General features: G+C 40.8%; 2 protein-coding genes and 1 long non-coding RNA gene across 8 annotated transcripts; all 3 read left to right on the forward strand.

Annotated features, from left to right (window-relative positions):
* The first annotated feature begins 2152 nt into the window (after window positions 1-2152).
* LOC138406588 (uncharacterized) lies at window positions 2153-8029 on the forward strand. 2 transcript variants are annotated; one of them, XR_011239989.1, is made up of 4 exons: window positions 2153-2178; window positions 2253-2318; window positions 6321-6415; window positions 7219-8029. It is a non-coding gene; the product is annotated as an uncharacterized lncRNA (long non-coding RNA). The 2 variants fall into 2 exon arrangements; XR_011239990.1 differs by lacking the exons at window positions 2153-2178; window positions 2253-2318 and adding an exon at window positions 6011-6085 and having other exon boundaries at window positions 7219-8028.
* A 4181-nt stretch (window positions 8030-12210) lies between these two features.
* On the forward strand, window positions 12211-16725 carry LOC138406511 (lymphocyte antigen 75-like). Of its 3 annotated transcripts, XM_069518948.1 has the most exons (7): window positions 12249-12389; window positions 12464-12529; window positions 13671-13848; window positions 13951-14331; window positions 14443-14796; window positions 15032-15126; window positions 15921-16725. In XM_069518948.1, exons 3-7 carry the CDS (start codon window positions 13773-13775, stop codon window positions 16044-16046), a joined length of 1032 nt encoding a protein of 343 aa, XP_069375049.1. In that variant the 5' UTR covers window positions 12249-12389; window positions 12464-12529; window positions 13671-13772; the 3' UTR covers window positions 16047-16725. The 3 variants fall into 3 exon arrangements, 1 of the variants encoding a protein (XP_069375049.1); XR_011239961.1 differs by having other exon boundaries at window positions 12211-12389; window positions 14443-15126; window positions 15921-15975; XR_011239962.1 differs by lacking the exon at window positions 12249-12389 and having other exon boundaries at window positions 12405-12529; window positions 14443-15126; window positions 15921-15975.
* A 1706-nt stretch (window positions 16726-18431) lies between these two features.
* LOC138406513 (lymphocyte antigen 75-like) lies at window positions 18432-26818 on the forward strand. 3 transcript variants are annotated; one of them, XM_069518949.1, is made up of 8 exons: window positions 21350-21515; window positions 21590-21655; window positions 21731-21826; window positions 21907-23999; window positions 24102-24482; window positions 24594-24947; window positions 25180-25274; window positions 26016-26818. In XM_069518949.1, exons 4-8 carry the CDS (start codon window positions 23924-23926, stop codon window positions 26139-26141), a joined length of 1032 nt encoding a protein of 343 aa, XP_069375050.1. In that variant the 5' UTR covers window positions 21350-21515; window positions 21590-21655; window positions 21731-21826; window positions 21907-23923; the 3' UTR covers window positions 26142-26818. The 3 variants fall into 3 exon arrangements, 2 of the variants coding, with proteins under 2 accessions (XP_069375051.1, XP_069375050.1); XM_069518950.1 differs by lacking the exons at window positions 21350-21515; window positions 21590-21655; window positions 21731-21826; window positions 21907-23999; window positions 24102-24482 and adding exons at window positions 18432-18989; window positions 19092-19466; XR_011239963.1 differs by lacking the exons at window positions 24102-24482; window positions 24594-24947 and having other exon boundaries at window positions 21346-21515; window positions 21590-22536; window positions 26016-26057.
* Window positions 26819-27413: the final 595 nt, after the last annotated feature.

Raw genomic sequence — 27413 nt, forward strand, 5'->3', positions numbered from 1 at the left:
TGAATATAGGAACTGGCACGGGTCTGACCCAAACTATAATAGAGCCGAGGAGCTCTGTGTGGGCATGTGGAAAGATGGAAGATGGTCTGATTATCAATGCCAAAGAGAGACTGCATTTGTCTGCTACAAAGGTAATGATGTGTTTTATATTGATCTTTACTATACAACATAATGTCTAAAATATAATTTTGAAAACATTGTGATCTCAACAATCCCTCTTTCGTTCTCTAACTTAACTGCAGGAACAATAGAGGATTCTGACTTTGTGGTAGTGAATACAACAAAGAATTGGACTGAGGCTCAGAGGCACTGCAGAGAACACTACACAGATCTGGTCACTGTGAGGAACAAAGCTGACAACGACAAGATACATAACTTGATGGGACAGAAAACAAAGGTATGGATCGGTTTGTACAGAGATCCTCAGATCTACTGGTCTGACGGGAGTGGCTACTCATTCAGCTCCTGGTATCAGGGTCTAAACAAACTTGGCTCGATGAAAGTCGTATGTGGTGTTGCAGATTTGCAGCAGGGAGGAAAATGGAGGTTATTGTCCTGTGAAAAAAGATTTCCATTTGTCTGCTACAGCGTGCGTGGATGGTGCTTCCTTTAGTGAAAGAGAGAGAATACATCCTTTCATTAGATTTACAGTTATTGTGTCATTAGAGATTCTTATAACATGAATGCATTCATGAATATTTGGATGATGTTTGTTCTGTCTATTGTTTCTTTACAGTGAGAGAAACTAGAAATGTTTTTTGATGTACTTGAATGTTATCACTTCATTAATCTGCTCTGTGATGTTTCTTCAAGACAAACTGACACTTTGGAGCATTTTTACTTTGTCTGGTTTCAGACTCCTTCACTAATTCTCCTTGTGAATGAGATTTCAGCTCTTAGCTCTCAGCTCGCTCACCACACAACTTGTGTGTGTGAGTATTTGTCTTCACCACTGATCCAGTTCAGCTGCATGTTTGATGCTGGGATTGATATAATCATCATATAATCTGAGATTTCAGTTTAAACCCAAAGCTTAAAAAAACAAGCAAAACCCATGGGATGTTCATTTTTTTGTTTTAAATGAAAAAACAAAAACAGAGAGAAGTCATCTTTCAGTTTTTGTTGTCAGAATAAAAAGCAAAATTAAAAAAACTCTTTTTCAAATGGACTGGTTTTGGTTTCATGCAAACCCCTGTTTTATAGAAAATAGATTGGTAAGATTGAGTAGATGTAAAAAAATGTCAATTAATTATGCATCAATAAATCTGTGTATATGCAACATAAATAAATGGCTTATGTGTTCTTTTATTTTCTTTTTGACCTAAAATACCTTGAGCAGCACACAAGTAGCTTCATTCAGTATATGTATTGAAATAGTGACCAGCAGAGGTCGCTACATATAGAAGTGTTGTCATGTTGACTCCTTTGCATTATTTTCAGGAAGTGGAATAATTCTTCCAGGCAGTGCTGCTGTAGAGCTGCTGTTTGTGGGTGAGGTCAGGAAACACACAACATGCTGGGGCTGAGTTGGTGCTCGGGCCTAGAAGGACTGGATCTGAGACATGTGCTGCAAATGGTGTCTCCATGAACACATCCATGTTGTAAAGATGAACACTGGATACCTGAAAGCAGGCTTAAATATTCAGTATGGTTACAGCCTGAGGATAGTGACTTCATTCACTTTTATTTGTTTAGCACCAGATCCTGAAATAGATTTTCTCAAGGCACTTTACATGGTAAAGTTGAGACCTTGTAAAATGATAGAGAAACCCAACAGTTCCCACAACGAGCAGCACTGACGACTGTGTCGAGAAAAAAAACTCTCTTCTACTAGAAGTAAAAAACCTCAAGAACCAGATTCAATGTGAGCGTCCAAAGAGAAAGAGGAGAGAGAGAGACCAGGAACTATTGTCAGACTGGTTGTCATGAAAATAATTTATAGATGATAGCAGTATAATAATAATAATAATACTCATCATCATCATTTCTTTCTCTTCTCTTTTCATCCTTATTTCCATGTGATCTACATGTGAGGGCTGACATGCAGAAGAAGAACACTGCCCTCTGTAGGTAAGGTTAGATGGAGTCTTCCTGCCTTTATAAGGACAGGTGTGGGCAATCAGTGTCTCTTTGCCTGAATCCTGGTAGATGTGGGGGGGGGCTGCTTGGTGTGTGCAGGTAAGGGAGATCTGGGGAGAAACGCTGCTTGTATGGTTTGAGTTGAAATCTAATGAGGTTTCTTGTATATCTAGTTGTAGTAAAGCTGTGTCCTGAGGGATCCTGACTGATCATCTGCTGTGTAGCCCCATGGTGAAGAGGTAGGCCATAGATAACAGCCTTTGTTTGGTTAACAGTAGGCATATCGCTGATAACATAATAATGGAATCCTTTAGGAAACTCAGCCCTTGTCTCCCACTCATTTGAGCCAGAGTAGTCTGCTGACCATCCTTCCTAGTGTCTCCTTTAATCAGGGCCCCAGAGTGAGCAAGGTATTCTAAACAGGTGTGGTCCTGTAGGTATTTTTGCCAGTGGATACAAATTATGTTGACCATGTTTTCCCTCACTGCAGACTAAGTGCCAGACTGCTGCTTTGCCTGCAGTTCACCTATATCGTCGGGCTAACTTGATCTATGTTGAACTGGGCTTAATCTTAGTTCTTGTGTGAATAGTCTATGATTTGTATATTGTTCCATAACTAACTGCTATACATAAAACATATATAAAAAGATGGCGCCGTACTAACGGCTGCCTGGCATAGCAGCTCCTGGTATTACTGTCGGTTTTGTGTGTTTTTATTACCCTTGCTGTTTGTTTTTATATTTATTTTTGCACTGCTCTGTGCATCTTCGTACCGATCAATGACGAAATGCTTTTGCAACTGATTGGACACTTTTTATAACTTTTAACCGCACTCCGGTCTCTTCGGATCACTGGGAGCACGCCTGCAACACACGCCGGCATTGTTTACAGGTGGTGTCACCCCAGGCACGTCACCGTTAAACAGCGTGTCTGCAGCCTGGACATCGAGCTCGTCGCCGTCGGACTTCGTCCATATTATTTGCCGAGGGAGTTTACCAGTGTTTTCGCCATCACTGTTTATATTCCTCCATCTGGGAACGCAGAAGCAGCGTGTGACGTCATCCACACTGTGACTGCAGGATTACAGAGACAACACTCTGGGGCCTTCATCGTCATCACAGGTGACTTTAACCATGCTTCCCTCTCATCCACACTCCCAACATTCTTCCAGTTTGTAAAATGTGCCACCTGTGAAAATAAGACTTTGGACCTGCTGTATGCAAATGTTAAGGATGCATACAGCTCCACTGCCCTGCCACCACTGGGCAGGTCAGACCACAACCTAGTCCTGCTCTCACCATCATACAAGCCTGTGGTTCAGCGGCACCCAGTCAAAGTGAGGACAGTGAGGGAATGGTCTCCTGAGGCCATGGAATCACTGCGTGGAGCGCTGGAGGCCACACACTGGGATGCTCTGTATGAGCCACATGGTGAGGACATTGATGGCCTGACTGACTGTGTCTCTGAGTACATTGGGTTCTGCATAGACAACACCATCCCCACTAAAGAGGTCCGCTGTCTGGGCCTGAGCCGGCTTTACTTCCTGAGGAGACTCGGGTCCTTCAATGTCTGCAACAAGATGCTGCAGATGTTCTATCAGTCTGTTGTGGTGAGCACCATCTTCTTTGCTGTGGTGTCCTGGGGTGTGGGCATCAAGACAAAGGACGCCAACAGACTGAACAAAATCAGCAGGAAAGCTGAGTCTGTGGTTGGCTATATAGTCCTTTCATTTGTCTTGAATACTGTGTCTGGCCACGTATTGGATGGAATTAGAGGGGATCACAACATTAATAGATAAACATTTCAAACATCCCTGTCACAGAGGTATCATTGGATCCACAGTGTGAGCAACATAAAGAGACATTCATTCCCTCACCACCTGCACAGGGGTGGAGGCAGAGACCAGTGTTGGTCCCATATGATCAGAACTATCTGCATAGTGAAATGAGATAAAAATGAGATAAAGAACTCCTGCTAGAGAGGTTTTACAATGCAAAGCAGCCAGAACAACATAAAGAAGTGTTGTCACGTTGACTCCTTTGCATTATTTTCAGGAAGTGGAATAATTCTTCCAGGCAGTGCTGCTGTAGAGCTGCTGTTTGTGGGTGAGATCAGGAAACACACAACATGCTGGGGCTGAGTTGGTGCTCGGGCCTAGAAGGACTGGATCTGAGACATGTGCTGCAAATGGTGTCTCCATGAACACATCCATGTTGTAAAGATGAACACTGGATACCTGAAAGCAGGCTTAAATATTCAGTATGGTTACAGCCTGAGGATAGTGACTTCATTCACTTTTATTTGTTTAGCACCAGATCATAGAATAGATTTTCTCAAGGCACTTTACATGGTAAAGTTGAGACCTTGTAAAATGATAGAGAAACCCAACAGTTCCCACAACGAGCAGCACTGACGACTGTGTAGAGAAAAAAAACTCTCTTCTACTAGAAGTAAAAAACCTCAAGAACCAGATTCAATGTGAGCGTCCAAAGAGAAAGAGGAGAGAGAGAGACCAGGAACTATTGTCAGACTGGTTGTAATGAAAATAATTTATAGATGATAGCAGTATAATAATAATAATACTCATCATCATCATTTCTTTCTCTTCTCTTTTCATCCTTATTTTCATGTGATCTACATATTGGATGGAATTAGAGGGGATCACAACATTAATAGATAAACATTTCAAACATCCCTGTCACAGAGGTATCATTGGATCCACGGTGTGAGCAACACAAACAGACATTCATTCCCTCACCACCTGCACAGGGGTGGAGGCAGAGACCAGTGTTGGTCCCATATGATCAGAACTATCTGCATAGTGAAATGAGATAAATGAGAAAAAAATTGTTTTCTGCATCTTTGCCTTTTTGCATAAAGAATGCAACAGAACACTGACTGTTCTACTGTCAGTAGAAGAGGAGGAGCTGGTGTTACATTTCCCTAAATCTACATGAGAACTGGTTAAGTTTACTGTTGGTGATGAACACTGGCACAAACAGTCCACAGAGCAGCAGCATGATGGAAGGGATCTTCTTTGGTGTCTTGTGTCTCTCAGGTCAGTGAATTTCACTCTTTGTATGATGTCTAACAGAAGATCTGAATATAGAGATTCATTTGAGTCTTCATACATAACACAAATAACTGGTTTCATCCTCAGGGTGCCTCACCTTCTCCACATGCCTCCTCCATCAGTACCACTTTGTGTCTGAAGCAATGACTTGGACTGAAGCTCAGAGCTACTGCAGAGGGAGGTACACAGACCTGGCCACCATTGAAACCACTGAAGAAATGAAGAAACTTAAAGACACAGTTTCTGCTGCTGGTTACAGCTCTAAGGTTTGGATTGGCCTGTACAGTCAGATTGACTGGAAGTGGTCAGATGAGTTCACGGGGAGTGGAGCTGAATATAGGAACTGGGACAAGTCTCATAATGAACCAGACTATCATGCAGCCAAGGAGCTCTGTGTGGGCATGTGGTACATTGGAAGATGGTCTGATTATCACTGCCATAGAGAGACTGCATTTGTCTGCTACAAAGGTAATGATGTGTTTTATATTGATCTTTACTATACAACATAATGTCTAAAATATAATTTTGAAAACATTGTGATCTCAACAATCCCTCTTTTGTTCTCTAACTTAACTGCAGGAACATTAGAGGATTCTGACTTTGTGGTAGTGAATACAAGAAAGAATTGGACTGAGGCTCAGAGGCACTGCAGAGAACACTACACAGATCTGGTCACTGTGAGGAACGAAGCTGACAACGACAAGATACATAACTTGATGCGACGTAAAGTCTGGGTGTGGATCGGTTTGTACAGAGATCCTCAGATCTACTGGTCTGACGGGAGTGGCTACTCATTCAGCTCCTGGTATCAGGGTGACATCGTACTTGGCTCGATGAAAGTCGTATGTGGTGTTGCAGATTTGCAGCAGGCAGGAAAATGGAGTTTATTGTCCTGTAGAGAAAGATTTCCATTTGTCTGCTACAGCATCCCAAGTGAGAATCTTTTTTGTATTTCTAAGTATCTTGTTTTTGTATTTGTAAGTTTTCTGACAGGCCTGATCAAGCTGTCTTGTAGGCAACATGCAGCCCAGAGACCAGACGCTCCGCCCTCTGTGTTTTACATCAAAAGTCTGAGTTGTTCTATCACCACAGGAAGAACTGTAGGTTTCACTAAACTATACAACACGTTACACCTGTGTTTTGTTTCTCTCCTCGTTCTTTGTCTGAGCTGAAGTTGAGACGTTGGTGAAGGTGAGGGTGAAGCTGCAGGACTCCTCTGTGGACCTGAATGACCGTGCTGTGAGAGAACAGATTCTGAAAAAGGCAAGTCTCCAAAATCCACCCTGAGACATTAACTCATTCATGGACCCTGGACACATGTATTACAGAGTTTGACATCATCAAATAACCATGAAGTAGATGAGTGAATGTAAAAAACTCAGCCACAGATGTTCCACAATGCAAAGCAGCCACAACAATGAAAGAAATAGAATCAAATGTTTGACTGGTCATGACGAAAGTGTCACTTTGTGACCTGATGCTGTTTATGTGTCCAGAGCTGCAGGATTCAGACAAACCACAATTCTTCTATTATTATTATTATTCATATTATTGGTATGGTTATTATTATTATATGAATTGTTGCTGCTATCACTAATAACATCTTTACATTCATAATTATCACTCTTATTGTTTTCATTATAACAACTAGTCTGTCACAGCTGAAACCTGATGGTGCACGACCTGGTCTCTCTTTCCTCCTATCTCTCTCTGTTCTCTTCCCTCTTTTCCTCCCTCCTCTCCTCCTCCTATATCTCTCTCTCTGTTCTCTTCCCCTCTTTTCCTCCCTCCTCTCCTCCTCCTATCTCTCTCTCTTCCCCTCTTTTCCTCCCTCCTCTCCTCCTCCTATCTCTCTCTGTTCTCTGCTGCTCACAGTGGGAACTGTTGGGTTTCTCTACAATGTTTAAGGTCTTGATCTTCTATGTAAAGTGCCTTGGGATAATGCATGTTATCATATACACGCTATATAAATCTAATTGAATTGACTAAATAAAAACACAACCCTTTGTCTTAGGGAGCAAAGGAATCTGTTTCACGTATTTAAATAGCTGCCATTTGTTTTCCAGCTCCAGGAAAGATTCAACGAGAAAGGACTGAGTGGCGTCACCTTGGAGTGGAAAGAAAAGTCTGATGGGAAAGTTTTCCACAAGGAGGAAAAAGGTTCCGACAAGAAAAAAAAGACTGAGCTCTGAAATTTTAATTCAACTTTGAATGCATGTGCCAATGTTTCATGTCTGCACATATACACACCACTATCACTGTACACAGTTAAACCATAGCAATGAATGCTGTTGTAGAAACATTAGCCTTTGTGTGCTTATATGCTTAAACTGTGCGTTATATCCAGCATAAAGAAATGTAATCATGTATGCACCCTTACTGGAATGATTGTTTGTTGCACATATATTTAACGTGTGGAAATGTAAGAATTTAAAAAATGCAGATAGACATCGCCGGAATCTAATGGAGTCTGGAGACAGGACCTTCGAAATCGAGTAAGGCCTGAAACAGAGGCCTCCAAACCTCCAAGATTTATAATGGTGTCAAAGTTGGACCAACAACCACCTCTTTAATACACCATTAGAATCGAGCCCTGACGTGACTGTAGGGGGAGACAAAGTCAACTTGGGAAAGTATGACACCATTCGGTTCGGGACGAATCAGAAGTTTTGAACCAGAAAGGAAGTGGAGAGATCCACCTCCTGATTGGTTGAACGGGCAACAGCAGAGACGAGGATGAGTATATATAAAGTATATATAGTAGAGTATATATATAAGCAGAAGGTTTGAAGCTCAGTCTTCAGTTGGCTTCAGGAGCCAGCTCTGGTTTACATCTTGTAAAAGAATAAACTCTACTGCATTGAACTCTGACCATCTCCAGTGAATTCTTTTGACCAATACTGAGACTCCAGTAAAAGCAAAGTATACGTGTTGAAAAGAAGTCTCGACTTAGTATCTGGCCCAGTGTTTGACTTTTTCTCTCCAACAAAGCTTCCTGTAGAAGAGTCTGACCCTCATCATTAACACTGTTATTTACACTTTACTAACAAATCCTTTGTTTTCTCACTCACAGGTTTGCAAAGGGGCAACAAATAACCACAGGTTTTGAAATGATTTCTGAATAATGTCTAAAGGATCAGACTCACATTCAAACCCAGACATCCCATAAATTGACACTGATTCAGTTCAATGCTTTAAGAGACAGTCCTGAATTATTGCAGTGTGTGCAGGTGCAGCCCCATTACCCCAACATCCCTTAACAGGAATGTACACAAGGACTGCACATACAACACACACACAAACACCCACACACACACATATATATATACATATATATATATATATGTATATACGGAAGCCCTAAAGGGTCATACATACATACATTTTATTCCACCCGTTTTCCAGTGATAACGAGATAATTAATTTGAGATCTCCAGAAAAGAAATGTGTTTTGATTCAAAGATGTGTTTGATTTAAAGATCCAGGTACTTCTTCACAAAGCTAGTACCACTGGAAACTTGTGTTTTGTTTCTCTCCTCGTTGTTGAAGCTGCAGGACTCCTCTGGACCTGAATGACCCTGCTGTGAAAGTAACCATGAGGGACATGAGTGAATACAGAGAACTCCTGCCAGAGAGGTTTTACAATGCAAAGCAGCCAGAACAACAGAAAGAAGTGTTGTCATGTTGACTCCTTTGCATTATTTTCAGGAAGTGGAATAATTCTTCCAGGCAGTGCTGCTGTAGAGCTGCTGTTTGTGGGTGAGATCAGGAAACACACAACATGCTGGGGCTGAGTTGGTGCTCGGGCCTAGAAGGACTGGATCTGAGACATGTGGTGCAAATGGTGTCTCCATGAACACATCCATGTTGTAAAGATGAACACTGGATACCTGAAAGCAGGCTTAAATATTCAGTATGGTTACAGCCTGAGGATAGTGACTTCATTCACTTTTATTTGTTTAGCACCAGATCAGGAAATAGATTTTCTCAAGGCACTTTACATGGTAAAGTTGAGATCTTGTAAAATGATAGAGAAACCCAACAGTTCCCACAACGAGCAGCACTGACGACTGTGTAGAGAAAAAAAACTCTCTTCTACTAGAAGTAAAAAACCTCAAGAACCAGATTCAATGTGAGCGTCCAAAGAGAAAGAGGAGAGAGAGAGACCAGGAACTATTGTCAGACTGGTTGTCATGAAAATAATTTATAGATGATAGCAGTATAATAATAATAATAATACTCATCATCATTTCTTTCTCTTCTCTTTTCATCCTTATTTTCATGTGATCTACATATTGGATGGAATTAGAGGGGATCACAACATTAATAGATAAACATTTCAAACATCCCTGTCACAGAGGTATCATTGGATCCACGGTGTGAGCAACACAAACAGACATTCATTCCCTCACCACCTGCACAGGGGTGGAGGCAGAGACCAGTGTTGGTCCCATATGATCAGAACTATCTGCATAGTGAAATGAGATAAATGAGAAAAAAATTGTTTTCTGCATCTTTGCCTTTTTGCATAAAGCATGCAACAGAACACTGACTGTTCTACTGTCAGTAGAAGAGGAGGAGCTGGTGTTACATTTCCCTAAATCTACATGAGAACTGGTTAAGTTTACTGTTGGTGATGAACACTGGCACAAACAGTCCACAGAGCAGCAGCATGATGGAAGGGATCTTCTTTGGTGTCTTGTGTCTCTCAGGTCAGTGAATTTCACTCTTTGTATGATGTCTAACAGGAAATGTGAATATAGAGATTCATTTGAGTCTTCATACATAACACAAATAACTGGTTTCATCCTCAGGGTGCCTCACCTTCTCCACATGCCTCCTCCATCAGTACCACTTTGTGTCTGAAGCAATGACTTGGACTGAAGCTCAGAGCTACTGCAGAGGGAGGTACACAGACCTGGCCACCATTGAAACCACTGAAGAAATGAAGAAACTTAAAGACACAGTTTCTGCTGCTGGTTACAGCTCTAAGGTTTGGATTGGCCTGTACAGTCAGATTGACTGGAAGTGGTCAGATGGGTTCACAGGGAGTGGAGCTGAATATAGGAACTGGGGATGGTCTGACCCAAACTATCATGGAGCCAAGGAGCTCTGTGTGGGCATGTGGAAACATGGAGGATGGGTTGATGATCAATGCCAAAGAGAGACTGCATTTGTCTGCTACAAAGGTAATGATGTGTTTTATATTGATCTTTACTATACAACATAATGTCTAAAATATAATTTTGAAAACATTGTGATCTCAACAATCCCTCTTTTGTTCTCTAACTTAACTGCAGGAACATTAGAGGATTCTGACTTTGTGGTAGAGAAGACAAGAAAGAATTGGACTGAGGCTCAGAGGCACTGCAGAGAACACTACACAGATCTGGTCACTGTGAGGAACAAAGCTGACAACGACAAGATACATAACTTGATGGAACATGAAAAATGGGTGTGGATCGGTTTGTACAGAGATCCTCAGATCTACTGGTCTGACGGGAGTGGCTACTCATTCAGCTCCTGGTATCAGGGTGACATCGTACTTGGCTCGATGAAAGTCGTATGTGGTGTTGCAGATTTGCAGCAGGGAGGAAAATGGAGGTTGTTGTCCTGTGAAGAAACATTTCCATTTGTCTGCTACAGCGTGCGTGGATGGTGCTTCCTTTAGTGAAAGAGAGAGAATACATCCTTTCATTAGATTTACAGTTATTGTGTCATTAGAGATTCTTATAACATGAATGCATTCATGAATATTTGGATGGTGTTTGTTCTGTCTATTGTTTCTTTACAGTGAGAGAAACTAGAAATGTTTTGTGATGTACTTGAATGTTATCACTTCATTAATCTGTTCTGTGATGTTTCTTCAAGACAAACTGACACTTTGGAGCATTTTTACTTTGTCTGGTTTCAGACTCCTTCACTAATTCTCCTTGTGAATGAGATTTCAGCTCTTAGCTCTCAGCTCGCTCACCACACAACTTGTGTGTGTGAGTATTTGTCTTCACCACTGATCCAGTTCAGCTGCATGTTTGATGCTGGGATTGATATAATCATCATATAATCTGAGATTTCAGTTTAAACCCAAAGCTTAAAAAAACAAGCAAAACCCATGGGATGTTCATTTTTTTGTTTTAAATGAAAAAACAAAAACAGAGAGAAGTCATCTTTCAGTTTTTGTTGTCAGAATAAAAAGCAAAATTAAAAAAACTCTTTTTCAAATGGACTGGTTTTGGTTTCATGCAAACCCCTGTTTTATAGAAAATAGATTGGTAAGATTGAGTAGATGTAAAAAAATGTCAATTAATTATGCATCAATAAATCTGTGTATATGCAACATAAATAAATGGCTTATGTGTTCTTTTATTTTCTTTTTGACCTAAAATACCTTGAGCAGCACACAAGTAGCTTCATTCAGTATATGTATTGAAATAGTGACCAGCAGAGGTCGCTACATATAGAAGTGTTGTCATGTTGACTCCTTTGCATTATTTTCAGGAAGTGGAATAATTCTTCCAGGAAGTGCTGCTGTAGAGCTGCTGTTTGTGGGTGAGATCAGGAAACACACAACATGCTGGGGCTGAGTTGGTGCTCGGGCCTAGAAGGACTGGATCTGAGACATGTGGTGCAAATGGTGTCTCCATGAACACATCCATGTTGTAAAGATGAACACTGGATACCTGAAAGCAGGCTTAAATATTCAGTATGGTTACAGCCTGAGGATAGTGACTTCATTCACTTTTATTTGTTTAGCACCAGATCATAGAATAGATTTTCTCAAGGCACTTTACATGGTAAAGTTGAGACCTTGTAAAATGATAGAGAAACCCAACAGTTCCCACAACGAGCAGCACTGACGACTGTGTAGAGAAAAAAAACTCTCTTCTACTAGAAGTAAAAAACCTCAAGAACCAGATTCAATGTGAGCGTCCAAAGAGAAAGAGGAGAGAGAGAGAGACCAGGAACTATTGTCAGACTGGTTGTAATGAAAATAATTTATAGATGATAGCAGTATAATAATAATAATAATACTCATCATCATCATTTCTTTCTCTTCTCTTTTCATCCTTATTTCCATGTGATCTACATGTGAGGGCTGACATGCAGAAGAAGAACACTGCCCTCTGCAGGTAAGGTTAGATGGAGTCTTCCTGCCTTTATAAGGACAGGTGTGGGCAATCAGTGTCTCTTTGCCTGAATCCTGGTAGATGTGGGGGGGACTGCTTGGTGTGTGCAGGTAAGGGAGATCTGGGGAGAAACACTGCTTGTATGGTTTGAGTTGAAATCTAATGAGGTTTCTTGTATATCTAGTTGTAGTAAAGCTGTGTCCTGATGGATCCTGACTGATCATCTGCTGTGTAGCCCCATGGTGAAGAGGTAGGCCATAGATAACAGCCTTTGTTTGGTTAACAGTAGGCATATCGCTGATAACATAATAATGGAATCCTTTAGGAAACTCAGCCCTTGTCTCCCACTCATTTGAGCCAGAGTAGTCTGCTGACCATCCTTCCTAGTGTCTCCTTTAATCAGGGCCCCAGAGTGAGCAAGGTATTCTAAACAGGTGTGGTCCTGTAGGTATTTTTGCCAGTGGATACAAATTATGTTGACCATGTTTTCCCTCATTGCAGACTAAGTGCCAGACTGCTGCTTTGCCTGTAGTTCACCTATATTTTCAGGCTTATTGTTCCACAACTAACTGCTATACCGTTCATAGATTCATTCATGTCTTTCTCATCTCTGTGAAACTGAACCCATTGAAATGAATTGCTTTTATTTCTTTATAGGCAGTGGGACAAGCTGCGGGGAGTACGCGTGGGATCCACCTACTTGCATGCAGTGTGGTAATGGTGGTGGTCACTGGAGTGGCTTGTAGATTTGTTTCCCCTTGCAGTGTAGGTTGTAGTGTTAGTGATCAGTGTGTTCACGTGGTGGTAACTATTGGGGTCTGTGATAGAATCTCCCCGTGGTGAGTACCCTGTCTACTTATTAGCTACCATCAAATGCCATTTGTAGTTTGTATTTTTAGCTGTTAATTGTCTTAGCTATTTATTAGTATTAAATAAAAGGTTTTCCTTAAACTTGTCTTTTTCTCTCAGGAATTCCAACCACAATCCTAATTTGAAATAAATATTCTAATTGTGAACTGAATGCACGTTGCCTGCTCTCATTGAACCATAAATGTTGTGTTGTGTCCACACGTATGAGGTTGGGGCTCAGAAAGACCCATAGTTATATAGTCCTTTCATTTGTCTTGAATACTGTGTCTGGCCTCATACATATTGGATGGAATTAGAGGGGATCACAACATTAATAGATAAACATTTCAAACATCCCTGTCACAGAGGTATCATTGGATCCACGGTGTGAGCAACACAAACAGACATTCATTCCCTCACCACCTGCACAGGGGTGGAGGCAGAGACCAGTGTTGGTCCCATATGATCAGAACTATCTGCATAGTGAAATGAGATAAATGAGAAAAAATTTGTTTTCTGCATCTTTGCCTTTTTGCATAAAGCATGCAACAGAACACTGACTGTTCTACTGTCAGTAGAAGAGGAGGAGCTGGTGTTACATTTCCCTAAATCTACACGATAACTGATTAAGTTTACTGTTGGTGATGAACACTGGCACAAACAGTCCACAGAGCAGCAGCATGATGGAAGGGATCTTCTTTGGTGTCTTGTGTCTCTCAGGTCAGTGAATTTTACTCTTTGTATGATGTCTAACAGGAAATCTGAATATAGAGATTCATTTGAGTCTTCATACATAACACAAATAACTGGTTTCATCCTCAGGGTGCCTCACCTTCTCCACATGCCTCCTCCATCAGTACCACTTTGTGTCTGAAGCAATGACTTGGACTGAAGCTCAGAGCTACTGCAGAGGGAGGTACACAGACCTGGCCACCATTGAAACCACTGAAGAAATGAAGAAACTTAAAGACACAGTTTCTGCTGCTGGTTACAGCTCTAAGGTTTGGATTGGCCTGTACAGTCAGATTGACTGGAAGTGGTCAGATGGGTTCACAGGGAGTGGAGCTGAATATAGGAACTGGGACAAGTCTGATAATGAACCAGACTATTATGGAGCCAATCAGCTCTGTGTGGGCATGTGGGACATTGGAAGATGGTCTGATTATCACTGCCATAGAGAGACTGCATTTGTCTGCTACAATGGTAATGATGTGTTTTATATTGATCTTTACTATACAACATAATGTCTAAAATATAATTTTGAAAACATTGTGATCTCAACAATCCCTCTTTTGTTCTCTAACTTAACTGCAGGAACATTAGAGGATTCTGACTTTGTGGTAGTGAATACAAGAAAGACTTGGACTGAGGCTCAGAGGCACTGCAGAGAACACTACACAGATCTGGTCACTGTGAGGAACCAAGCTGACAACGACAAGATACATAACTTGATGCAACATGAAGACTGGGTGTGGATCGGTTTGTACAGAGATCCTCAGATCTACTGGTCCGACGGGAGTGGCTACTCATTCAGCTTCTGGTATCAGGGTGAAATCGTACTTGGCTCGATGAAAGTCGTATGTGGTGTTGCAGATTTGCAGCAGGGAGGAAAATGGAGGTTATTGTCCTGTGAAGAAAGATTTCCATTTGTCTGCTACAGCATCCCAAGTGAGAATCTTTTTTGTATTTCTAAGTTGCTTGTTTTTGTATTTGTAAGTTTTCTGACAGGCCTGATCAAGCTGTCTTGTAGGCAACATGCAGCCCAGAGACCAGACGCTCCGCCCTCTGTGTTTTACATCAAAAGTCTGAGTTGTTCTATCACCACAGGAAGAACTGTAGGTTTCACTAAACTATACAACACGTTACACCTGTGTTTTGTTTCTCTCCTCGTTCTTTGTCTGAGCTGAAGTTGAGACGTTGGTGAAGGTGAGGGTGAAGCTGCAGGACTCCTCTGTGGACCTGAATGACCGTGCTGTGAGAGAACAGATTCTGAAAAAGGCAAGTCTCCAAAATCCACCCTGAGACATTAACTCATTCATGGACCCTGGACACATGTATTACAGAGTTTGACATCATCAAATAACCATGAAGTAGATGAGTGAATGTAAAAAACTCAGCCACAGATGTTCCACAATGCAAAGCAGCCACAACAATGAAAGAAATAGAATCAAATGTTTGACTGGTCATGACGAAAGTGTCACTTTGTGACCTGATGCTGTTTATGTGTCCAGAGCTGCAGGATTCAGACAAACCACAATTCTTCTATTATTATTATTATTCATATTATTGGTATGGTTATTATTATTATATGAATTGTTGCTGCTATCACTAATAACATCTTTACATTCATAATTATCACTCTTATTGTTTTCATTATAACAACTAGTCTGTCACAGCTGAAACCTGATGGTGCACGACCTGGTCTCTCTTTCCTCCTATCTCTCTCTGTTCTCTTCCCTCTTTTCCTCCCTCCTCTCCTCCTCCTATCTCTCTCTCTTCCCCTCTTTTCCTCCCTCCTCTCCTCCTCCTATCTCTCTCTCTTCCCCTCTTTTCCTCCCTCCTCTCCTCCTCCTATCTCTCTCTGTTCTCTGCTGCTCACAGTGGGAACTGTTGGGTTTCTCTACAATGTTTAAGTTCTTGATCTTCTATGTAAAGTGCCTTGGGATAATGCATGTTATCATATACACGCTATATAAATCTAATTGAACTGACTAAATAAAAACACAACCCTTTGTCTTAGGGAGCAAAGGAATCTGTTTCACGTATTTAAATAGCTGCCATTTGTTTTCCAGCTCCAGGAAAGATTCAACGAGAAAGGACTGAGTGGCGTCACCTTGGAGTGGAAAGAAAAGTCTGATGGGAAAGTTTTCCACAAGGAGGAAAAAGGTTCCGACAAGAAAAAAAAGACTGAGCTCTGAAATTTGAATTCAACTTTGAATGCATGCGCCAATGTTTCATGTCTGCACATATACACACCACTATCACTGTACACAGTTAAACCATAGCAATGAATGCTGTTGTAGAAACATTAGCCTTTGTGTGCTTATATGCTTAAACTGTGTGTTATATCCAGCATAAAGAAATGTAATCATGTATGCACCCTTACTGGAATGATTGTTTGTTGCACATATATTTAACGTGTGGAAATGTAAGAATTTGAAAAATGCAGATAGACATCGCCGGAATCTAATGGAGTCTGGAGACAGGACCTTTGAAATCGAGTAAGGCCTGAAACAGAGGCCTCCAAACCTCCAAGATTTATAATGGTGTCAAAGTTGGACCAACAACCACCTCTTTAATATACCATTAGAATCGAGCCCTGACGTGACTGTAGGGGGAGACAAAGTCAACTTGGGAAAGTATGACACCATTCGGTTTGGGACGAATCAGAAGTTTTGAACCAGAAAGGAAGTGGAGAGATCCACCTCCTGATTGGTTGAACGGGCAACAGCAGAGACGAGGATGAGTATATATAAAGTATATATAGTAGAGTATATATATATAAGCAGAAGGTTTGAAGCTCAGTCTTCAGTTGGCTTCTGGAGCCAGCTCTGGTTTACATCTTGTAAAAGAATAAACTCTACTGCATTGAACTCTGACCATCTCCAGTGAATTCTTTTGACCAATACTGAGACTCCAGTAAAAGCAAAGTATACGTGTTGAAAAGAAGTCTCGACTTAGTATCTGGCCCAGTGTTTGACTTTTTCTCTCCAACAATGCTTCCTGTAGAAGAGTCTGACCCTCATCATTAACACTGTTATTTACACTTTACTAACAAATCCTTTGTTTTCTCACTCACAGGTTTGCAAAAGGGGCAACAAATAACCACAGGTTTTGAAATGATTTCTGAATAATGTCTAAAGGATCAGACTCACATTCAAACCCAGACATCCCATAAATTGACACTGATTCAGTTCAATGCTTTAAGAGACAGTCCTGAATTATCGCAGTGTGTGCAGGTGCAGCCCCATTACCCCAACATCCCATAACAGGAATGTACACAAGGACTGCACATACAACACACACACAAACACCCACACACACATATATATGTATATATATATATATATATATATATATGTATATATATATATATATATATATATATATATATATGCGGAAGCCCTAAAGGGTCATACATACATACATTTTATTCCACCCATTTTCCAGTGATAATGAGATAATTAATTTGAGATCTCCAGAAAAGAAATGTGTTTTGATTCAAAGATGTGTTTGAATTAAAGATCCAGGTACTTCTTCACAAAGCTAGTACCACTGGAAACTTGTGTTTTGTTTCTCTCCTCATTGTTGAAGCTGCAGGACTCCTCTGGACCTGAATGACCCTGCTGTGAAAGTAACCATGAGGGACATGAGTGAATACAGAGAACTCCTGTCAGAGAGGTTTTACAATGCAAAGCAGCCAGAACTACATAAAGAAGTGTTGTCATGTTGACTCCTTTGCATTATTTTCAGGAAGTGGAATAATTCTTCCAGGCAGTGCTGCTGTAGAGCTGCTGTTTGTGGGTGAGATCAGGAAACACACAACATGCTGGGGCTGAGTTGGTGCTCGGGCCTAGAAGGACTGGATCTGAGACATGTGGTGCAAATGGTGTCTCCATGAACACATCCATGTTGTAAAGATGAACACTGGATTCCTGAAAGCAGGCTTAAATATTCAGTATGGTTACAGCCTGAGGATAGTGACTTCATTCACTTTTATTTGTTTAGCACCAAATCATAAAATAGATTTTCTCAAGGCACTTTACATGGTAAAGTTGAGACCTTGTAAAATGATAGAGAAACCCAACAGTTCCCACAACGAGCAGCACTGACGACTGTGTAGAGAAAAAAAACTCTCTTCTACTAGAAGTAAAAAACCTCAAGAACCAGATTCAATGTGAGCGTCCAAAGAGAAAGAGGAGAGAGAGAGACCAGGAACTATTGTCAGACTGGTTGTAATGAAAATAATTTATAGATGATAGCAGTATAATAATAATAATACTCATCATGATCATTTCTTTCTCTTCTCTTTTCATCCTTATTTTCATGTGATCTACATATTGGATGGAATTAGAGGGGATCACAACATTAATAGATAAACATTTCAAACATCCCTGTCACAGAGGTATCATTGGATCCACGGTGTGAGCAAAGATAAGATAAGATACGATAAGAAAGACTTTATTCATCCCACACTGGGGAAATTTCGACATTACAGCAGCAGAAGGGCATTAAGGTAGAGAAAAAAAAAAGAGAAAATTAGAATAAATATAAACATATATAAATATTAAAAGAAAAATGTAAACACTATACAAAGACACCAGAAATGCACAGTGATATTGCACATGGGAAGTGGAAAATATACATTGGATGTTACAATTAAAAAAGTATTACACACACACCTAAAGACTGAATATGAATATTGCACATGAGATAGATATATATGTAGGAGGTAGATTCAGAAAACTGAGAGGAATAATTATTACACTGTTTTTACGTGTTTGTTGAAAAGTCTTATGGCTGTTGGGATGAAGGACCTTCGAAACCTCAACACAAACAGACATTCATTCACTCACCACCTGCACAGGGGTGGAGGCAGAGACCAGTGTTGTTCCCATATGATCAGAACTATCTGCATAGTGAGAGGCCATGCCATTTTGCATCTTTGCCTTTTTGCATAAAGCATGCAACAGAACAATGACTGTTCTACTGTCAGTAGAAGAGGAGGAGCTGGTGTTACATTTCCCTAAATCTACATGAGAACTGGTTAAGTTTACTGTTTGTGATGAACACTGGCACAAACAGTCCACAGAGCAGCAGCATGATGGAAGGGATCTTCTTCGGTGTCTTGTGTCTCTCAGGTCAGTGAATTTCACTCTTTGTATGATGTCTAACAGGAAATGTGAATATAGAGATTCATTTGAGTCTTCATACATAACACAAATAACTGGTTTCATCCTCAGGGTGCCTCACCTTCTCCACATGCCTCCTCCATCAGTACCACTTTGTGTCTGAAGCAATGACTTGGACTGAAGCTCAGTGCTACTGCAGAGGGAGGTACACAGACCTGGCCACCATTGAAACCACTGAAGAAATGAAGAAACTTAAAGACACAGTTTCTGCTGCTGGTTACAGCTCTAAGGTTTGGATTGGCCTGTACAGTCAGATTGACTGGAAGTGGTCAGATGAGTTCACAGGGAGTGGAGCTGAATATAGGAACTGGGACGGGTCTAACCCAAACTATTATAAAGCCAAGGAGCTCTGTGTGACCATGAGGGAAAATGGAAGATGGTTTGATTATAACTGCCCTGCACAGACTGCATTTGTCTGCTACAAAGGTAATGCTGTGTTTTATATTGATCTTTACTATACAACATAATGTCTAAAATATAATTTTGAAAACATTGTGATCTCAACAATCCCTCTTTTGTTCTCTAACTTAACTGCAGGAACATTAGAGGAGTCTGACTTTGTGGTAGTGAATACAAGAAAGAATTGGACTGAGGCTCAGAGGCACTGCAGAGAACACTACACAGATCTGGTCACTGTGAGGAACAAAGCTGACAACGACAAGATACATAACTTGATGCGACAAGAAAAACGGGCATGGATCGGTTTGTACAGAGATCCTCAGATCTACTGGTCTGACGGGAGTGGCTACTCATTCAGCTCCTGGTATCAGGGTCTAAACAAACTTGGCTCGATGAAAGTCGTATGTGGTGTTGCAGATTTGCAGCAGGGAGGAAAATGGAGGTTATTGTCCTGTGAAAAAAGATTTCCATTTGTCTGCTACAGCGTGCGTGGATGGTGCTTCCTTTAGTGAAAGAGAGAGAATACATCCTTTCATTAGATTTACAGTTATTGTGTCATTAGAGATTCTTATAACATGAATGCATTCATGAATATTTGGATGGTGTTTGTTCTGTCTATTGTTTCTTTACAGTGAGAGAAACTAGAAATGTTTTGTGATGTACTTGAATGTTATCACTTCATTAATCTGCTCTGTGATGTTTCTTCAAGACAAACTGACACTTTGGAGCATTTTTACTTTGTCTGGTTTCAGACTCCTTCACTAATTCTCCTTGTGAATGAGATTTCAGCTCTTAGCTCTCAGCTCGCTCACCACACAACTTGTGTGTGTGAGTATTTGTCTTCACCACTGATCCAGTTCAGCTGCATGTTTGATGCTGGGATTGATATAATCATCATATAATCTGAGATTTCAGTTTAAACCCAAAGCTTAAAAAAACAAGCAAAACCCATGGGATGTTCATTTTTTTGTTTTAAATGAAAAAACTAAAACAGAGAGAAGTCATCTTTCAGTTTTTGTTGTCAGAATAAAAAGCAAAATTAAAAAAACTCTTTTTCAAATGGACTGGTTTTGGTTTCATGCAAACCCCTGTTTTATAGAAAATAGATTGGTAAGATTGAGTAGATGTAAAAAAATGTCAATTAATTATGCATCAATAAATCTGTGTATATGCAACATAAATAAATGGCTTATGTGTTCTTTTATTTTCTTTTTGACCTAAAATACCTTGAGCAGCACACAAGTAGCTTCATTCAGCATATGTATTGAAATAGTGACCAGCAGAGGTCGCTACATATAGAAGTGTTGTCATGTTGACTCCTTTGCATTATTTTCAGGAAGTGGAATAATTCTTCCAGGAAGTGCTGCTGTAGAGCTGCTGTTTGTGGGTGAGATCAGGAAACACACAACATGCTGGGGCTGAGTTGGTGCTCGGGCCTAGAAGGACTGGATCTGAGACATGTGCTGCAAATGGTGTCTCCATGAACACATCCATGTTGTAAAGATGAACACTGGATACCTGAAAGCAGGCTTAAATATTCAGTATGGTTACAGCCTGAGGATAGTGACTTCATTCACTTTTATTTGTTTAGCACCAGATCCTGAAATAGATTTTCTCAAGGCACTTTACATGGTAAAGTTGAGACCTTGTAAAATGATAGAGAAACCCAACAGTTCCCACAACGAGCAGCACTGACGACTGTGTAGAGAAAAAAAACTCTCTTCTACTAGAAGTAAAAAACCTCAAGAACCAGATTCAATGTGAGCGTCCAAAGAGAAAGAGGAGAGAGAGAGACCAGGAACTATTGTCAGACTGGTTGTAATGAAAATCATTTATAGATGATAGCAGTATAATAATAATAATAATACTCATCATCATCATTTCTTTCTCTTCTCTTTTCATCCTTATTTCCATGTGATCTACATGTGAGGGCTGACATGCAGAAGAAGAACACTGCCCTCTGCAGGTAAGGTTAGATGGAGTCTTCCTGCCTTTATAAGGACAGGTGTGGGCAATCAGTGTCTCTTTGCCTGAATCCTGGTAGATGTGGGGGGGGGGACTGCTTGGTGTGTGCAGGTAAGGGAGATCTGGGGAGAAACACTGCTTGTATGGTTTGAGTTGAAATCTAATGAGGTTTCTTGTATATCTAGTTGTAGTAAAGCTGTGTCCTGATGGATCCTGACTGATCATCTGCTGTGTAGCCCCATGGTGAAGAGGTAGGCCATAGATAACAGCCTTTGTTTGGTTAACAGTAGGCATATCGCTGATAACATAATAATGGAATCCTTTAGGAAACTCAGCCCTTGTCTCCCACTCATTTGAGCCAGAGTAGTCTGCTGACCATCCTTCCTAGTGTCTCCTTTAATCAGGGCCCCAGAGTGAGCAAGGTATTCTAAACAGGTGTGGTCCTGTAGGTATTTTTGCCAGTGGATACAAATTATGTTGACCATGTTTTCCCTCATTGCAGACTAAGTGCCAGACTGCTGCTTTGCCTGCAGTTCACCTATATCGTCGGGCTAACTTGATCTATGTTGAACTGGGCTTAATCTTAGTTCTTGGGTGAATAGTCCATGATTTGTATATTGTTCCATAACTAACTGCTATACATAAAACATGTATAAAAAGATGGCGCCGTACTAACGGCTGCCTGGCATAGCAGCTCCTGGTATTACTGTCGGTTTTGTGTGTTTTTATTACCCTTGCTGTTTGTTTTTATATTTATTTTTGCACTGCTCTGTGCATCTTCGTACCGATCAATGACGAAATGCTTTTGCAACTGATTGGACACTTTTTATAACTTTTAACCGCACTCCGGTCTCTTCGGATCACTGGGAGCATGCCTGCAACACACGCCGGCATTGTTTACAGGTGGTGTCACCCCAGGCACGTCACCGTTAAACAGCGTGTCTGCAGCCTGGACATCGAGCTCGTCGCCGTCGGACTTCGTCCATATTATTTGCCGAGGGAGTTTACCAGTGTTTTCGCCATCACTGTTTATATTCCTCCATCTGGGAACGCAGAAGCAGCGTGTGACGTCATCCACACTGTGACTGCAGGATTACAGAGACAACAAACGGGGCCTTCATCGTCATCACAGGTGACTTTAACCATGCTTCCCTCTCATCCACACTCCCAACATTCTTCCAGTTTGTAAAATGTGCCACCTGTGAAAATAAGACTTTGGACCTGCTGTATGCAAATGTTAAGGATGCATACAGCTCCACTGCCATTTGTCTTGAATACTGTGTCTGGCCACGTATTGGATGGAATTAGAGGGGATCACAACATTAATAGATAAACATTTCAAACATCCCTGTCACAGAGGTATCATTGGATCCACAGTGTGAGCAACATAAACAGACATTCATTCCCTCACCACCTGCACAGGGGTGGAGGCAGAGACCAGTGTTGGTCCCATATGATCAGAACTATCTGCATAGTGAAATGAGATAAAAATGAGATAAAGAACTCCTGCCAGAGAGGTTTTACAATGCAAAGCAGCCAGAACAACATAAATAAGTGTCACGTTGACTCCTTTGCATTATTTTCAGGAAGTGGAATAATTCTTCCAGGAAGTGCTGCTGTAGAGCTGCTGTTTGTGGGTGAGATCAGGAAACACACAACATGCTGGGGCTGAGTTGGTGCTCGGGCCTAGAAGGACTGGATCTGAGACATGTGCTGCAAATGGTGTCTCCATGAACACATCCATGTTGTAAAGATGAACACTGGATACCTGAAAGCAGGCTTAAATATTCAGTATGGTTACAGCCTGAGGATAGTGACTTCATTCACTTTTATTTGCTTAGCACCAAATCATTATATAGATTTTCTCAAGGCACTTTACATGGTAAAGTTGAGACATTGTAAAATGATAGAGAAACCCAACAGTTCCCACAACGAGCAGCACTGACGACTGTGGAGAGAAAAAAAACTCTCTTCTACTAGAAGTAAAAAACCTCAAGAACCAGATTCAATGTGAGCGTCCAAAGAGAAAGAGGAGAGAGAGAGAGACCAGGAACTATTGTCAGACTGGTTGTCATGAAAATAATTTATAGATGATAGCAGTATAATAATAATAATAATACTCATCATCATCATTTCTTTCTCTTCTCTTTTCATCCTTATTTTCATGTGATCTACATATTGGATGGAATTAGAGGGCATCACAACATTAATAGATAAACATTTCAAACATCCCTGTCACAGAGGTATCATTGGATCCACGGTGTGAGCAACACAAACAGACATTCATTCCCTCACCACCTGCACAGGGGTGGAGGCAGAGACCAGTGTGGGTCCCATATGATCAGAACTATCTGCATAGTGAAATGAGATAAATGAGAAAAAAATTGTTTTCTGCATCTTTGCCTTTTTGCATAAAGAATGCAACAGAACACTGACTGTTCTACTGTCAGTAGAAGAGGAGGAGCTGGTGTTACATTTCCCTAAATCTACATGAGAACTGGTTAAGTTTACTGTTGGTGATGAACACTGGCACAAACAGTCCACAGAGCAGCAGCATGATGGAAGGGATCTTCTTTGGTGTCTTGTGTCTCTCAGGTCAGTGAATTTCACTCTTTGTATGATGTCTAACAGGAAATGTGAATATAGAGATTCATTTGAGTCTTCATACATAACACAAATAACTGGTTTCATCCTCAGGGTGCCTCACCTTCTCCACATGCCTCCTCCATCAGTACCACTTTGTGTCTGAAGCAATGACTTGGACTGAAGCTCAGAGCTACTGCAGAGGGAGGTACACAGACCTGGCCACCATTGAAACCACTGAAGAAATGAAGAAACTTAAAGACACAGTTTCTGCTGCTGGTTACAGCTCTAAGGTTTGGATTGGCCTGTACAGTCAGATTGACTGGAAGTGGTCAGATGAGTTCACAGGGAGTGGAGGTGAATATAGGAACTGGGACAAGTCTCATAATGAACCAGACTATCATGCAGCCAAGGAGCTCTGTGTGGGCATGTGGGACATTGGAAGATGGTCTGATTATCACTGCCATAGAGAGACTGCATTTGTCTGCTACAAAGGTAATGATGTGTTTTATATTGATCTTTACTATACAACATAATGTCTAAAATATAATTTTGAAAACATTGTGATCTCAACAATCCCTCTTTTGTTCTCTAACTTAACTGCAGGAACATTAGAGGATTCTGACTTTGTGGTAGTGAATACAACAAAGAATTGGACTGAGGCTCAGAGGCACTGCAGAGAACACTACACAGATCTGGTCACTGTGAGGAACCAAGCTGACAACGACAAGATACATAACTTGATGCGACATAAAGTCTGGGTGTGGATCGGTTTGTACAGAGATCCTCAGATTTACTGGTCTGACGGGAGTGGCTACTCATTCAGCTCCTGGTATCAGGGTGACATCGTACTTGGCTCGATGAAAGTCGTATGTGGTGCTGCAGATTTGCAGCAGGGAGGAAAATGGAGGTTATTGTCCTGTAAAGAAACATTTCCATTTGTCTGCTACAGCATCCCAAGTGAGAATCTTTTTTGTATTTCTAAGTTGCTTGTTTTTGTATTTGTAAGTTTTCTGACAGGCCTGATCAAGCTGTCTTGTAGGCAACATGCAGCCCAGAGACCAGACGCTCCGCCCTCTGTTTTAAATCAAAAGTCTGAGTTGTTCTATCACCACAGGAAGAACTGTAGGTTTCACTAAACTATACAACACATTACACCTGTTTTGTTTCTCTCCTCGTTCTTTGTCTGTAGCTGAAGTTGAGACGTTGGTGAAGGTGAGGGTGAAGCTGCAGGACTCCTCTGTGGACCTGAATGACCGTGCTGTGAGAGAACAGATTCTGAAAAAGGCAAGTCTCCAAAATCCACCCTGAGACATTAACTCATTCATGGACCCTGGACACATGTATTACAGAGTTTGACATCATCAAATAACCATGAAGTAGATGAGTGAATGTAAAAAACTCAGCCACAGATGTTCCACAATGCAAAGCAGCCACAACAATGAAAGAAATAGAATCAAATGTTTGACTGGTCATGACGAAAGTGTCACTTTGTGACCTGATGCTGTTTATGTGTCCAGAGCTGCAGGATTCAGACAAACCACAATTCTTCTATTATTATTATTATTCATATTATTGGTATGGTTATTATTATTATATGAATTGTTGCTGCTATCACTAATAACATCTTTACATTCATTATTATCACTCTTATTGTTTTCATTATAACAACTAGTCTGTCACAGCTGAAACCTGATGGTGCACGACCTGGTCTCTCTTTCGTCCTATCTCTCTCCCTGTTCTCTATCCCTCCTCTCCTCCTCCTATCTCTCTCTCTTCCCCTCTTTTCCTCCCTCCTCTCCTCCTCCTATCTCTCTCTGTTCTCTGCTGCTCACAGTGGGAACTGTTGGGTTTCTCTACAATGTTTAAGGTCTTGATCTTCTATGTAAAGTGCCTTGGGATAATGCATGTTATCATATACACGCTATATAAATCTAATTGAATTGACTAAATAAAAACATAACCCTTTGTCTTAGGGAGCAAAGGAATCTGTTTCACGTATTTAAATAGCTGCTATTTGTTTTCCAGCTCCAGGAAAGATTCAACGAGAATGGACTGAGTGGCGTCACCTTGGAGTGGAAAGAAAAGTCTGATGGGAAAGTTTTCCACAAGGAGGAAAAAGGTTCCGACAAGAAAAAAAAGACTGAGCTCTGAAATTTGAATTCAACTTTGAATGTATGCGCCAATGTTTCATGTCTGCACATATACACACCACTATCACTGTACGCAGTTAAACCATAGCAATGAATGCTGTTGCAGAAACATTAGCCTTTGTGTGCTCATATGCTTAAACTGTGCGTTATATCCAGCATAAAGAAATGTAATCATGTATGCACCCTTACTGGAATGATTGTTTGTTGCACATATATTTAACGTGTGGAAATGTAAGAATTTAAAAAATGCAGATAGACATCGCCGGAATCTAATGGAGTCTGGAGACAGGACCTTCGAAATCGAGTAAGGCCTGAAACAGAGGCCTCCAAACCTCCAAGATTTATAATGGTGTCAGAGTTGGACCAACAACCACCTCTTTAATACACCATTAGAATCGAGCCCTGACGTGACTGTAGGGGGAGACAAAGTCAACTTGGGAAAGTATGACACCATTCGGTTCGGGACGAATCAGAAGTTTTGAACCAGAAAGGAAGTGGAGAGATCCACCTCCTGATTGGTTGAACGGGCAACAGCAGAGACGAGGATGAGTGTATATATAAAGTATATATAGTAGAGTATATATATATAAGCAGAAGGTTTGAAGCTCAGTCTTCAGTTGGCTTCTGGAGCCAGCTCTGGTTTACATCTTGTAAAAGAATAAACTCTACTGCATTGAACTCTGACCATCTCCAGTGAATTCTTTTGACCAATACTGAGACTCCAGTAAAAGCAAAGTATACGTGTTGAAAAGAAGTCTCGACTTAGTATCTGGCCCAGTGTTTGACATTTTCTCTCCAACAATGCTTCCTGTAGAAGAGTCTGACCCTCATCATTAACACTGTTATTTACACTTTACTAACAAATCCTTTGTTTTCTCACTCACAGGTTTGCAAAGGGGCAACAAATAACCACAGGTTTTGAAATGATTTCTGAATAATGTCTAAAGGATCAGACTCACATTCAAACCCAGACATCCCATAAATTGACACTGATTCAGTTCAATGCTTTAAGAGACAGTCCTGAATTATTGCAGTGTGTGCAGGTGCAGCCCCATTACCCCAACATTCCATAACAGGAATGTACACAAGGACTGCACATACAACACACACACACATATGTCTACATTACATACAGACATAAAATATGTCAGAGGGGATTTTGGTACAAACGACAGTGGAATATTTCCTGTTTTAATTTGATCACTTTATTAAACATGGCTTTTACATCTGAATATAGAGTGTGAACATTGTGTAGCTGTGAGTACAAGCAGCT

Source organism: Paralichthys olivaceus, chromosome 22 (assembly GCF_024713975.1).
Source record: "Paralichthys olivaceus isolate ysfri-2021 chromosome 22, ASM2471397v2, whole genome shotgun sequence".
Classification (NCBI taxonomy): domain Eukaryota; kingdom Metazoa; phylum Chordata; class Actinopteri; order Pleuronectiformes; family Paralichthyidae; genus Paralichthys; species Paralichthys olivaceus.